Here is a 14,253-nt window from a genome sequence, read left to right as displayed (position 1 = left end):
CTCTCTCTCCCCTGTCTCTCTCTTCTCTCTCTCCCCTGTCTCTCTCTTCTCTCTCTCCTCTGTCTCTCTCTTCTCTCTCTCTCCCCTGTCTCTCCCATCTCTCTCTCTCCCCTGTCTCTCCCATCTCTCTCTCTCCCCTGTCTCTCCCATCTCTCTCTCTCCCCTGTCTCTCTCTTCTCTCTCTCCCCTGTCTCTCTCTTCTCTCTCTCCCCTGTCTCTCTCTTCTCTCTCTCCCCTGTCTCTCTCTTCTCTCTCTCCCCTGTCTCTCTCTTCTCTCTCTCCCCTGTCTCTCTCTTCTCTCTCTCCCCTGTCTCTCTCTTCTCTCTCTCCCCTGTCTCTCCTTCTCTTTCCTTTTTAGATGACGCTACACGGGTCATTCTGAAAAGCACAGATGACTACATCAATGCAAATTACATCAACGTGAGTTTCTCTAACCTCCTCGCTCATCACATATGCTGTTCGCCTCAGTCCACCCACACTACCATAGACTCTTTGTTCAGCAGGCCTAAAATAGACCTCTGTCGGCCAAGATGTAGGTGTAGTCTCCACTCCAAGGACTGGAAATGGACACATGCTCACATGCCCACACACTGTTGATCGTTAACAGCCCTACTCACAGGTCTTATTCTCCTCCCTGTACTCTAGATGGAGATCCCAGCATCCAGCCTGATCAACCGGTACATTGCGTGCCAGGGCCCGCTGCCCAACACATGCCCAGACTTCTGGCAGATGACCTGGGAGCAGAGCTCCTCCATGGTGGTCATGCTCACCACCCAGGTGGAGAGGGGACGGGTATGTACAGTAGGGTTAGACATGTACTGTATCCTCTCTGGGCCTCCAGGGAAAGGAGACAGGAGTTTTTCCTGAACAATGTAACCTAAGAAGGAAAAACTCCAGGCCCGAGTCATGCACTCAATATAAACAGGAGTTTTTCTGGAGTAAAGAAACATTTAATTGATCCTGTTTTTTTCTATCATGATGCCATACTAATCTGTGTCTGAGGTCTTATGTTGTTGCTCTGTGCCGACAGGTAAAGTGTCATCAGTACTGGCCCAACCCTGACAGCACTGCCTCGTATGGCCGCTTCCAGCTGGCCTGTCTCACCGAGGAGGGTAATTCTGCCTTCCTGGTCCGAGACATGACCCTGACTCACCTCGAGGTACATGACGCTCACTAGTCAGTGTTGTGTTTCCCAGTGCTAATGCAATGCCAACTATTTGGAAGTCAAAGTAAACTTAGCGAAATGGTGGATCACAGCTAAAAAAAATTATTCAAAACGTTAGGAACACAGCATTGGAACTATCGCTTTCAGCGTTTTAAAAGAGTTGGCATGGTGACTTGTGTGGGCTGTTATTTTTCGGCCTCGTGCGGTGCACCTACGGTGGATCATCGTGTTGCCATGGGGACCAGCAGCTACAGCCATGAGGCTTCCAGTATTAACATGCAGCCTGTGTGTGTTACCATAGCGACACTGATAGACGATGTTGAAAGGGCAAACACACATCCCATAATAGTTTTTGATTAACCGTGCTGGTCTGGCTGTGCTCCACCATTGTCAGTGAGGTGTCTCAGTGTGTGTCGGTGAGGTGTCTCAGTGTGTGTCGGTGAGGTGTCTCAGTGTGTGTCGGTGAGGTGTCTCAGTGTGTGTCGGTGAGGTGTCTCAGTGTGTGTCGGTGAGGTGTCTCAGTGTGTGTCGGTGAGGTGTCTCAGTGTGTGTCGGTGAGGTGTCTCAGTGTGTGTCGGTGAGGTGTCTCAGTGTGTGTCGGTGAGGTGTCTCAGTGTGTGTCGTGGTGGGATGGTAATAAAGGGGGGTGCAGAGCGGACAGTCTTTTTTTGTTTTTTTGTTGTCATGGCAACATTGCACTGACTGTACTGTTGTGTGATGACAGAGCGAGGAGGTCCGGGAGTTGACCCAGATCCAGTACGTGGCCTGGCCGGACCATGGCGTCCCCGATGACTCCATGGACTTCCTGGACTTTGTCAGCCTGGTGCGAAGCAAACGAGCCGGCAAGGATGAGCCCATGGTGGTCCACTGCAGGTAGGGAACATAATGCATGACATACGTCCTTAGATGTATAGCAAGAAATGGTCTTATGTTTTCACTAAACAACTCATCACAGGATCCCTCGATCTGACCTCAGCCCTTGTGTCTCAACTACAGAGGCTACTCCTCTCCCTATTTGTGGAACTGTCTGAATGTTCTACTAGACTCCTACACACTGCTGTAGTACACAGCCCAGTGGAGCTGTCTGACTGTTCTACTAGACTCCTACACACTGCTGTAGTACACAGCCCAGTGGAACTGTCTGAATGTTCTACTAGACTCCTACACACTGCTGTAGTACACAGCCCAGTGGAGCTGTCTGACTGTTCTACTAGACTCCTACACACTGCTGTAGTACACAGCCCAGTGGAACTGTCTGAATGTTCTACTAGACTCCTACACACTGCTGTAGTACACAGCCCAGTGGAGCTGTCTGACTGTTCTACTAGACTCCTACACACTGCTGTAGTACACAGCCCAGTGGAGCTGTCTGACTGTTATACTAGACTCCTACACACTGCTGTAGTACACAGCCCAGTGGAACTGTCTGACTGTTCTACTAGACTCCTACACACTGCTGTAGTACACAGCCCAGTGGAGCTGTCTGACTGTTCTACTAGACTCCTACACACTGCTGTAGTACACAGCCCAGTGGAACTGTCTGAATGTTCTACTAGACTCCTACACACTGCACACTGCTGTAGTACACAGCCCAGTGGAGCTGTCTGAATGTTCTACTAGACTCCTACACACTGCTGTAGTACACAGCCCAGTGGAACTGTCTGAATGTTCTACTAGACTCCTACACACTGCTGTAGTACACAGCCCAGTGGAACTGTCTGACTGTTCTACTAGACTCCTACACACTGCTGTAGTACACAGCCCAGTGGAGCTGTCTGACTGTTCTACTAGACTCCTACACACTGCTGTAGTACACAGCCCAGTGGAGCTGTCTGACTGTTCTACTAGACTCCTACACACTGCTGTAGTACACAGCCCAGTGGAGCTGTCTGAATGTTCTACTAGACTCCTACACACTGCTGTAGTACACAGCCCAGTGGAGCTGTCTGACTGTTCTACTAGACTCCTACACACTGCTGTAGTACACAGCCCAGTGGAGCTGTCTGACTGTTCTACTAGACTCCTACACACTGCTGTAGTACACAGCCCAGTGGAGCTGTCTGACTGTTCTACTAGACTCCTACACACTGCACACTGCTGTAGTACACAGCCCAGTGGAACTGTCTGAATGTTCTACTAGACTCCTACACACTGCTGTAGTACACAGCCCAGTGGAGCTGTCTGACTGTTCTACTAGACTCCTACACACTGCTGTAGTACACAGCCCAGTGGAACTGTCTGAATGTTCTACTAGACTCCTACACACTGCTGTAGTACACAGCCCAGTGGAGCTGTCTGACTGTTCTACTAGACTCCTACACACTGCACACTGCTGTAGTACACAGCCCAGTGGAGCTGTCTGACTGTTCTACTAGACTCCTACACACTGCTGTAGTACACAGCCCAGTGGAGCTGTCTGACTGTTCTACTAGACTCCTACACACTGCACACTGCTGTAGTACACAGCCCAGTGGAACTGTCTGAATGTTCTACTAGACTCCTACACACTGCTGTAGTACACAGCCCAGTGGAGCTGTCTGACTGTTCTACTAGACTCCTACACACTGCTGTAGTACACAGCCCAGTGGAACTGTCTGAATGTTCTACTAGACTCCTACACACTGCTGTAGTACACAGCCCAGTGGAGCTGTCTGACTGTTCTACTAGACTCCTACACACTGCACACTGCTGTAGTACACAGCCCAGTGGAGCTGTCTGACTGTTCTACTAGACTCCTACACACTGCTGTAGTACACAGCCCAGTGGAGCTGTCTGACTGTTCTACTAGACTCCTACACACTGCTTTAGTACACACACAATAATTATCCACTGATTTAACCCTCTAGAGTCTAAGCCGCAGGGGGTTCTACTGAGTTAACATATGGAAGTGTTTTAAGATGGTCATACCATGGATCATTTAGATATTTGATATTTTAGGACCCCTTCAGGTATAAACAAATATATTTTCATGTTTTTTTGTTAGATAAACACATTGTCCCCCAGAACATCTAAAGGAAGTTTGTTCTGAAGTGTCTGTTCTATATCTGAGAGATACAAGATAGATCAGGAAACTATTGTATTTATTTTGACACATTTTTTTTTAGGTGCTAAACTACTTCCATACATTTTTTTTTAGTGGTACCCGGTAACCTTCAGGCAAGTCTTGAGGCTTGTGGGGGCGGAGTAGAGAAAAACAACAGAGACTCACCTTTCCGTAGAGGGGTCATAATAGTTTGGGCCATACCGTTCGGATCCTACAGCCGTTCTCTTGAGAAGACTGATTTTTCTGGGAAGTCTCATGGTCTAACAAACACCACTAGCTCTGCCTCCTTTCACTGCAGATGTAGAAGACTGATTTTTCTGGGAAGTCTCATGGTCTAACAAACACCACTAGCTCTGCCTCCTTTTACTGCAGATGTAGAAGACTGATTTTCTGGGAAGTCTCATGGTCTAACAAACACCACTAGCTCTGCCTCCTTTCACTGCAGATGTAGAAGACTGATTTTCGGGATGTCTCATGGTCTAACAAACACCACTAGCTCTGCCTCCTTTCACTGCAGATGTAGAAGACTGATTTTTCTGGGAAGTCTCATGGTCTAACAAACACCACTAGCTCTGCCTCCTTTCACTGCAGATGTAGAAGACTGATTTTCGGGATGTCTCATGGTCTAACAAACACCACTAGCTCTGCCTCCTTTCACTGCAGATGTAGAAGACTGATTTTCGGGATGTCTCATGGTCTAACAAACACCACTAGCTCTGCCTCCTTTCACTGCAGATGTAGAAGACTGATTTCAACGGATACGGTGGATTGAGATACAGCCCATGCAGATATCTAGTTTAAACAGACAGATTTTTATGTGGATTTTTTTACAATGTTCATTGGATTTCAGCGGGGCTGCGGAAATTGACTCGAGAGTTTTAAAAGGTAGAAATGATGTCATGAGTTTGTTCTTCCTCCGCCCCCCTTCCCTCCTCTCCTCCTCCTCTCCCCTTCTCTCCCGCTTGTGTGTCATCACTCAGCGCAGGGATTGGCCGAACGGGAGTTCTCATCACCATGGAGACAGCGTTGTGCCTGATGGAGTGCAGTCAGCCCATCTATCCATTAGACATAGTCAGAACCATGAGGGACCAGAGAGCCATGATGATTCAGACACCTGTAAGTCCTCCTTTCTTTTCTTCATCCTCCTTTTCTAACCTACTATTAATCATCCTTCTCTCTCTCTCTCTCTCTAGTTCTCTCTCTCTCTCTCTCTCTCTCTAGTTCTCTCTCTCTCTCTCTAGTTCTCTCTCTCTCTCTCTCTCTCTCTCTCTAGTTCTCTCTCTCTCTCTCTCTCTCTCTCTAGTTCTCTCTCTCTAGTTCTCTCTCTCTCTAGTTCTCTCTAGTTCTCTCTCTCAATTCAATTCAAGGGCTTTATTGGCATGGGAAACGTGTTAACATTGTCAAAGCAAGTGAGCTAGATAATATATAAAGTTAATATATATAAAGTGAAATAAACAATAAATTAACAGTAAACATTACACATACAGAAGTTTCAAAAACAATAAAGACATTACAAATGTCATATTATATATATATATATATATACAGTGTTTTAACAATGTACAAATGGTTAAAGGACACAAGATAAAATAAATAAGCATAAATATGGGTTGTATTTACAATGGTGTTTGTTCTTCACTGGTTGCCCTTTTCTCGTGGCAACAGGTCACAAATCTTGCTGCTGTGATGGCACACTGTGCAATTTCACCCAGTAGATATCGGAGTTTATCAAAATTGGATTTGTTTTCGAATTCTTTGTGGATCTGTGTAATCTGAGGGAAATATGTCTCTCTAATATGGTCATACATTGGGCAGGAGGTTAGGAAGTGCAGCTCAGTTTCCACCTCATTTTGTGGGCAGTGAGCACATAGCCTGTCTTCACTTGAGAGCCATGTCTGCCTACGGCGGCCTTTCTCAATAGCAAGGCTATGCTCACTGAGTCTGTACATAGTCAAAGCTTTCCTTAATTTTGGGTCAGTCACAGTGGTCAGGTATTCTGCCACTGTGTAATCTCTGTGTAGGGCCAAATAGCATTCTAGTTTGCTCTGTTTTTTTGTTAATTCTTTCCAATGTGTCAAGTAAATATCTTTTTGTTTTCTCATGATTTGGTTGGGTCTAATTGTGCTTCTGTCCTGGGGCTCTGGAGGGTGTGTTTGTGTTTGTGAACAGAGCCCCAGGACCAGCTTGCTTAGGTGACTCTTCTCCAGGTTCACCTCTCTGTAGGTGATGGCTTTGTTATGGAAGGTTTGGGAGTCGCTTCCTTTTAGGTGGTTATAGAATTTAACGGCTCTTTTCTGGATTTTGATAATTAGTGGGTATCGGCCTAATTCTGCTCTGCATGCATTATTTGGTGTTCTACGTTGTACACGGAGGATATTTTTGCAGAATTCTGCGTGCAGAGTCTCAATTTGGTGTTTGTCCCATTTTGTGAAGTCTTGGTTGGTGAGCGGACCCCAGACCGTACAACCATAAAGGGCAATGGGCTCTATGACTGATTCAAGTATTTTTAGCCAAATCTTAATTGGTATGTTGAAATTTATGTTCCTTTTGATGGCATAGAATGCCCTTCTTGCCTTGTCTCTCAGATCGTTCACAGCTTTGTGGAAGTTACCTGTGGCGCTGTCTCTCTCTCTCTCTCTCTAGTTGTCTCTCTCTCTCTCTCTCTCTCTAGTTGTCTCTCTCTCTCTCTCTCTCTCTAGTTGTCTCTCTCTCTCTCTCTCTAGTTGTCTCTCTCTCTCTCTCTCTCTAGTTGTCTCTCTCTCTCTCTCTCTAGTTGTCTCTCTCTCTCTCTCTCTAGTTGTCTCTCTCTCTCTCTCTCTAGTTGTGTCTCTCTCTCTCTCTCTCTAGTTGTGTCTCTCTCTCTCTCTCTAGTTGTGTCTCTCTCTCTCTCTCTAGTTGTGTCTCTCTCTCTCTCTAGTTGTCTCTCTCTCGCTCTCTCTAGTTGTCTCTCTCTCGCTCTCTCTAGTTCTATCTCTCTCTCTCTAGTTCTCTCTCTCTCTCTAGTTCTCTCTCTCTCTCTAGTTCTCTCTCTCTCTCTAGTTCTCTCTCTCTCTCTCGTTCTCTCTCTCTCCTTCTCTCTCTCTCGTTCTCTCGTTCTCTCTCTCTCTAGTTCACTCTCTCTCTAGTTCTCTCTCGTTCTCTCTCTCTCTTAGTTCTCTCTCTCTCTAGTTCTCTCTCTCGTTCTCTCTCTCTCTCTCTAGTTCTCTCTTCATCTTCCTCTCTCTTTTACCCCTTCTCTTTTCCTCCTCACGCTCTCTTCTTCCTCCTCCTTTTCTGGGCAGGCTCGCCTCCTCCAAGATGGCTCCGTTTAGCCTCTGAAGACAACCGAAACAATCTGTGTTGGTGTGTTAAGTAATACCAGATGGAGCACAGTGTAGAATAGAACAGTGTTACTACCTGAAAGGAGAGGGTCATCCTACTAGGAAGATGTTTTATTCATCCTTGTTGTATTGTCAGTGGTAGACTTTCCATTGTTACAGTCTACCAGTGATAATCTCTTGTGCCATGAGAATGCCATTGTCTCTCCAGATTCCCATTTTTAGACTAGGTGTAAGGATTTTTTTCGCTGGGTTCTCTGGTATTGAGTCTGGGCTACAGTATAATACCGTATATACATTGAGCTCAAAGTATTGGGACAGAGACACATTCTTTGTTGTTTTGGCTCTATACTTCAGCACTTTAACGTCATTGTATAATTTCAAATCTAAAGTGAGGACTGTCCTCTTTAATTTGAGGGTATTTTCATCCATATCGGCGTGAACCGTTTAGAAATCACAGCACATTTTGTACAACATCAACCCATTTTAGGGGACCAAATGTATGGGAACAAATTTGCTTACATTCGTATTTAACAGGGTATGTGAGTGGAGTTGAGCGGTTTGAAATCCCTCTCATCGCTCATGGGAGCGGTGCGTGCTCATGGGAGCGGTGCGTGCTCATGGGAGCGGTGCGTGCTCATGGGAGCGGTGCGTGCTCATGGGAGCGGTGCGTGCTCATGAGAGCGGTGCGTGCTCATGGGAGCGCTGCGTGCTCGTGGGAGCGCTGCGTGCTCGTGGGAGCGCTGCGTGCTCGTGGGAGCGGTGCGTGCTCGTGGGAGCGGTGCGTGCTCGTGGGAGCGCTGCGTGCTCGTGGGAGCGCTGCGTGCTCGTGGGAGCGCTGCGTGCTCGTGGGAGCGCTGCGTGCTCGTGGGAGCGCTGCGTGCTCGTGGGAGCGCTGCGTGCTCGTGGGAGCGCTGCGTGCTCGTGGGAGCGCTGCGTGCTCGTGGGAGCGCTGCGTGCTCGTGGGAGCGCTGCGTGCACACCGATTGCTCCACATCCTTTCCCAAATCACTCCATTCATTAAAATCACCATTTAACCAACACCCCATCTATTTTTATGACGACCTGGACCTACCATTTGCTTTTGTAGTATTGAAACCAAACCATATGATTTGAATGAAAAGTATTATAATAAACAACAGGAAAAGGGGACTAAGAAGCGTTCATCATTTCAAATAGGCTACATGTCGTATTAAACATCATTATAAACACTCTGAATAGGAGCCAGACAAGGAGCCTAAGAAGGAACAAAAATTTATTATTTAGGCCATATTATTTAAATTATTTCAAGGCTATAGCCTACAAATAAATACATTTGTGAATGTGACACACTAGGCTGGTAGGGACATAACGCGCTCAGAATTTAATCAACATTTTGTTGTATTCAATCATTATAGTCTATAAATGGCACATATAGGCTGGGACTTACTTAGAATGAAATGCACATTACATTTAAAAATGCCTTATTAGGCTCCATCTACAGTGCCTTTTGAATTCGTTTTTAGAAACATGAGTTTAGCCAGAGTCTCATGCGATGGTACTCTGAGAGCAGGCCAGCACCAGTGAATACCCTCTCGGTGCTCGCAGAGCCACTGCGGATGCTGAACACCCTTTGGGCCACTCTTGCCAGACTGGGCAGGGATGTGTCGTTTTTTATATTATTTTTGTAATAGTTTCTCTGTTTGTATGCCTGAAGGGGTTTAGTTCAAACAACCCTATTAAAACGGAAAGGTTCTTGAAAGGGATAATAGACCCTTTATTTCTTCATATACTCATATACATTCCCAAACGAGAGACCGTGGATTGGTTGATTGGCAGCATTCGCACAAAACTGAAAGCGCGAACCACTGCTTTTAACCAGGATAAGGTGACCGGAAACATGACCGAATACAAACAGTGTAGCTATTCCCTCCGCAAGGCAATCAAACAAGCTAAGTGTCAGTATAGAGACAAAGTAGAGTCGCAATTCAACGGCTCAGACACGAGGTACGTGGCAGGGTCTACTGTCAATCACAGATTACAAAAAGAAAACCAGCCCCGTCACGGACCAGGATGTCTTGCTCCCAGACAGACTAAACTTTGAGAACAATACAGTGCCTCTGACACGGCCCGCTACCAAAACCTGCGGGCTCTCCTTCACTGCAGCCGACGTGAGTAAAACATTTAAACGTGTTAACCCTCGCAATGCTGCAGGCCCAGACGGCATCCCCATCCGCATCCTCAGAGCATGCGCAGACCAGCTGGCTGGTGTGTTTACGGACATATTCAATCAATCCTTATCCCAGTCTGCTGTTCCCACATGCTTCAAGAGGGCCACCATTGTTCCTGTTCCCAAAAAAGCTAAGGTAACTGAGCTAAACGACTACCGCCCCGTAGCACTCACTTCCGTCATCATGAAGTGCTTTGAGAGACTAGTCAAGGACCATATCACCTCCACCCTACCTGACACCCTAGACCCACTCCAATTTGCTTACCGCCCCAATAGGTCCACAGACGACGCAACCACACTGCACACTGCCCTAACCCATCTGGACAAGAGGAATACCTATGTGAGAATGATGTTCATTGACTACAGCTCAGCATTTAACACCATAGTACCCTCCAAACTCGTCATCAAGCTCGAGACCCTGGGTCTCGACCCTGCCCTGTGCAACTGGGTACGGGACTTCCTGACGGGCTGCCCCCAGGTGGTGAGGGTAGGTAACAACATCTCCACCCCGCTGATCCTCAACACTGGGGCCCCACAAGGGTGCATTCTCAGCCCTCTCTTGTACTCCCTGTTCACCCACGACTGCGTGGCCATGCAACGACGAGACTGTCTACAGGGAGGAGGTGAGGGCCCTCGGAGTTTGGTGTCAGGAAAATAACCTCACACTCAACGTCAACAAAACTAAGGAGATGATTGTGGACTTCAGGAAACAGCAGAGGGAACACCCCCCTATCCACATCGACGGGACAGTAGTGGAGAGGGTAGTACGTTTTTTTAAGTTCCTCGGCATACACATCACGGACAAACTGAATTGGTCCACCCACACAGACAGCGTTGTGAAGAAGGCGCAGCAGGACCTCTTCAACCTCAGGAGGCTGTACGGCAACTGCTCTGCCCACAACCGTAAGGCTCTCCAGAGGGTAGTGAGGTCTGCACAACGCATCACAGGGGGCAAACTACCTGCCCTCCAGGACACCTACACCACCCGATGTCACAGGAAGGCCATAAAGATCATCAAGGACAACAACCACCGAGCCACTGCCTGTTCACCCCTCTACCACCCAGAAGGCGAGGTCAGTACAGGTGCATCAAAGCTGGGACCGAGAGACTGAAAAACAGCTTCTATCTCAAGGTCATCAGACTGTTAAACAGCCATCACCAACATTGAGTGGCTGCTGCCAACATACTGACTCAACTCCAGCCACTTTAATAATGGGAATTGATGTAAAAAATGTATCACTAGTCACTTTAAACAATGCCACTTAATATAATGTTTACATACCCTACATTATTCATCTCATATGTATATACTGTACTCATACCATCTACTGCATCTTGCCATCTTTATGTAATATATGTATCACTAGCCACTTTAAACAATGCCACTTTTATATGCTTACATACCCTACATTACTCATCTCATATGTATATACTGTACTCTATACCATCTACTGCATCTTGCCTATGCCGTTCTGTACCATCACTCATTCATATATCTTTATGTACATATTCTTTATCCCTTTACACTTGTGTCTAAGGTACTAAGGTAGTAGTTTTTGGAATTGTTAGTTAGATTACTCGTTGGTTATTACTGCATTGTCGGAACTAGAAGCACAAGCATTTCACTACACTCGCATTAACATCTGCTAACCATGTGTATGTGACAAATAAAATTTGATTTGATTTACTTATAATGATGTTTTTATTCTGGCTTGAACAGTCGCCAAGATTATATTTGGTCGTGATCACTGCAAAATACCTATTTTGGATGCAGCAGCAGTTAGCTAGAATGCTAAGGCTCATTGATATCGGCCGTAGCAAAATCTAGCCAAAGAGACGTTTTACTGGTTGAAGTTCAAGTGTTACCTAATTATAATGCAGTTGATTTGCGATGTTGACACAAACATTATATTAAGCAGGAAATTCATACGAGCCTTAAAATCCAAATATAATCCAAAAGCAGTGTGAAATGCACTCGTAAGCAACATGTAAATTAAGTAGGGTTTTTTTGCTATAAGAACAGAAGAACCAATGATGACCTATTGTGTATATAGAATAGAATGAAAATGAACTAAACTTTTAAGAGATCGGATTTTTTGTTTATAAATACTTTGCTACAATGACACCCTTAGGTAGCTTCCCTCCTCGTTCCTTTCTGTTGGCATGTACGCGTCATGCTTTCAGGATAACCGTCTTTCCACAAGGATTCTTTAGTCACCGCATCTCTGCACTGCCTCTCTTGCTCTTGGTCCTCCTCATCTTTGTAAGTCACCTTTTATAACAGATATTTAACATACTCCATGACAGTGTCTAAAGCAAGGGGCTATAGGGGCGGCAGGGTAGCCTAGTGGTTAGAGCTTTGGACCGAGAGTAACCGAAAGGTTGCAAGATCGAATCCCCGAGCTGACAAGGTAAAAATCTGTCGTTCTGCCAAGGCAGTTAACCCACTAGGCTGTCATTGAAAATAAGAATTTGTTCTTAACTGATTTGCCTAGTTAAATAAAGATATAAAAAAAATATAAATAAAAACCAGCAGCACACAAGTAAACAACAAATGCATGCTGGGCCGGGCAAAAGCTCGTTAAGTGAGCGCTACTGGACCGTGCGAGAAGGCCCAGCTTTCAGTCAAATGGGGCAAGCTCCTCGCTCTGCTCCAGCTCCACTCACTGGTATTAAAGTAGTAAAAAGTGAAGTATTTGGTTCCATATTCATAGCACGCAATCATAATGCTGCCGTGATTACGAATAATCCTGAATAAATCTTCAAAAATGATGTGAGAAAGTTAGAAAGCTATTGACCCTGGTCAAAAGTAGTGCACTATATAGGGAATAGGGTGCCGTTTGGGAAGCACACTCTCTTCTCAGTCTCTGAAGAACTTCACATGAGTACAATTTGGCCCCGTGCTCAGAACCAGGGTAGCGGGGGTAGAGAAGCTGCTGCAGCGGTAATTTCATTAGAATATGCTGAGCGCTAATGAGGCTAGGACACCCTCAGGGTCCGGGAGAAATAGGTGGAAGATAATGGCACTAGGGGAAGAGAGAGGCCTCCCTTTCTCCTGTCATGCACACTGAACTGTGTGTGTGCACATGCACACACACCCACACAACACACCCTTTTCTTAGTACACAGACACACACTGACATAAACAGTGTACATACGCGCAGACACATTTGCGACACACACAACTGCATTACCCACCTCAGGGAAGTTTATTCACGCCTGGCTCCCTCTGTATCCCAATCACTGGCTGTCCTGGCTCCTTTGCTCATGCCTTGCCATTGGCTCCTAATGTTGTTGACATTCTCTTCCTTCCCCCTCTCTCTTTCTCTTCTGTGTCCTCAGAGCCAGTACAAGTTTGTGTGTGAAGCCATCTTGAGGGTCTATAAGGAAGGCCTGGTCAAACCCCTGAAGCCCACCCTTTACCAGAGAGAAGAAGAAAATGGAGGAGAAGCAGTAGGAGAGGAGGAGGAAGAAGAGGAGGAAGAGGATGTTAGCGTTAGTGTTAGCGCTAGTGTGACCAGTGTGACGAGTGAGACTAGCGCAACCAGCGATTGCCCTGAACCCTGACCCCTTTGACCTGACCTGGGTCAGCGCAGCGCCAGGAGGTGGAGCCCTGGTTGCCATGCTTACCGCTATGGGCCGAGGAGAGAACAAAGCACTGTTGCACTTTACGCCGTCAAAAAAAACAAAAAACTGAAAGTCATGGACAAATGAATCCAGTGATGTTGAATAGGTACCGTTAGGGGTATTGTGTGTTCAGGGTTAATAATTAAAAAAAAGACATTTAAAACATGGTGAAATTGCTGTAGTAGTGCCGTAAGTACAATGACTGGGCGGGGCTGTGAGAGAGGGAGTGTTTTTAAGAGTGATCGATAAGCCCCTCCAAATGAATCTGCCGTCTTTTCTTCTCTGTCCCTCCGGTCCAACGAGAGACGCCATATACTTTTCTAATAATATTTATTGTGTTTTTAGTTTGTCAAACCCTGTCCATTGAACAACGTGTATGTTAGAGTGAGTCTTAGCTTCAGGCATCCCAAATGAAATCATAGGTAGTAAACGTTGTCATTCTTTACTTTTTAATGAAAAAAAGTGGTTTAATTTATTATATATTTGAGCTTTTGACAAATTCAGACACTACACATCAGAGCACTTTGTGTCTACCCCTAGCTAACCTTGTGGCTGATGTGGCGCTATGCCTTGGTTTTTGCATAGAACAAACAAGGAGCCATTGATGGGCATTGATTGGCATGTTAAACTGTCTAGTTGGTCAACTTTTAGAGCTGTTTACTGTGTCAAGACAGGGGGACGATCTACTCTAAGCAATTTGACAAAGTCCACAGCCACTGAGGGGAGGCTCAACCGTAAAACAATCTTAAGTTACGTTCCTCTCTGTCTTTGTTCGTGTGTCTGTCTCTAAAGAATGTAGAGAATACCAAGAGCATCCAACCAATAATGATTAGAAACCCCACCTCCCCCCTTTTGACATATTTCAAATGGTAGTTAGAGTTTTTAAAACACA

At 46.0% G+C, this 14,253-nt stretch overlaps 1 protein-coding gene across 8 annotated transcripts in view; it reads left to right on the top strand.

Annotated features, from left to right (window-relative positions):
* Positions 1 to 13,534, top strand: part of LOC110502147 (tyrosine-protein phosphatase non-receptor type 4) — a 109,401-nt gene extending 95,867 nt beyond the window's left edge. For 4 of the 8 annotated variants that reach the window (XM_036959300.2, XM_036959298.2, XM_090216151.1 and 1 more), the window contains 6 exons: positions 359 to 420; positions 646 to 792; positions 1,031 to 1,159; positions 1,890 to 2,038; positions 5,189 to 5,324; positions 13,077 to 13,534. In XM_036959300.2, coding sequence (XP_036815195.1) covers positions 359 to 420; positions 646 to 792; positions 1,031 to 1,159; positions 1,890 to 2,038; positions 5,189 to 5,324; positions 13,077 to 13,301 — 848 coding nt within the window. In that variant the 3' untranslated portion in view covers positions 13,302 to 13,534. The remainder of the gene's footprint in view (positions 1 to 358; positions 421 to 645; positions 793 to 1,030; positions 1,160 to 1,889; positions 2,039 to 5,188; positions 5,325 to 13,076) is intronic. The other 4 variants (XM_090216153.1, XM_036959301.2, XM_090216154.1 and 1 more) reach the window with 1 other exon arrangement.
* Positions 13,535 to 14,253: the final 719 nt, after the last annotated feature.

Source organism: Oncorhynchus mykiss, chromosome 22 (assembly GCF_057628025.1).
Source record: "Oncorhynchus mykiss isolate SJ-2025 chromosome 22, ASM5762802v1, whole genome shotgun sequence".
Taxonomy (NCBI): domain Eukaryota; kingdom Metazoa; phylum Chordata; class Actinopteri; order Salmoniformes; family Salmonidae; genus Oncorhynchus; species Oncorhynchus mykiss.
Note: the sequence above shows the minus strand (reverse complement) of the source record. Positions and strands in the feature narration are given on the sequence as shown.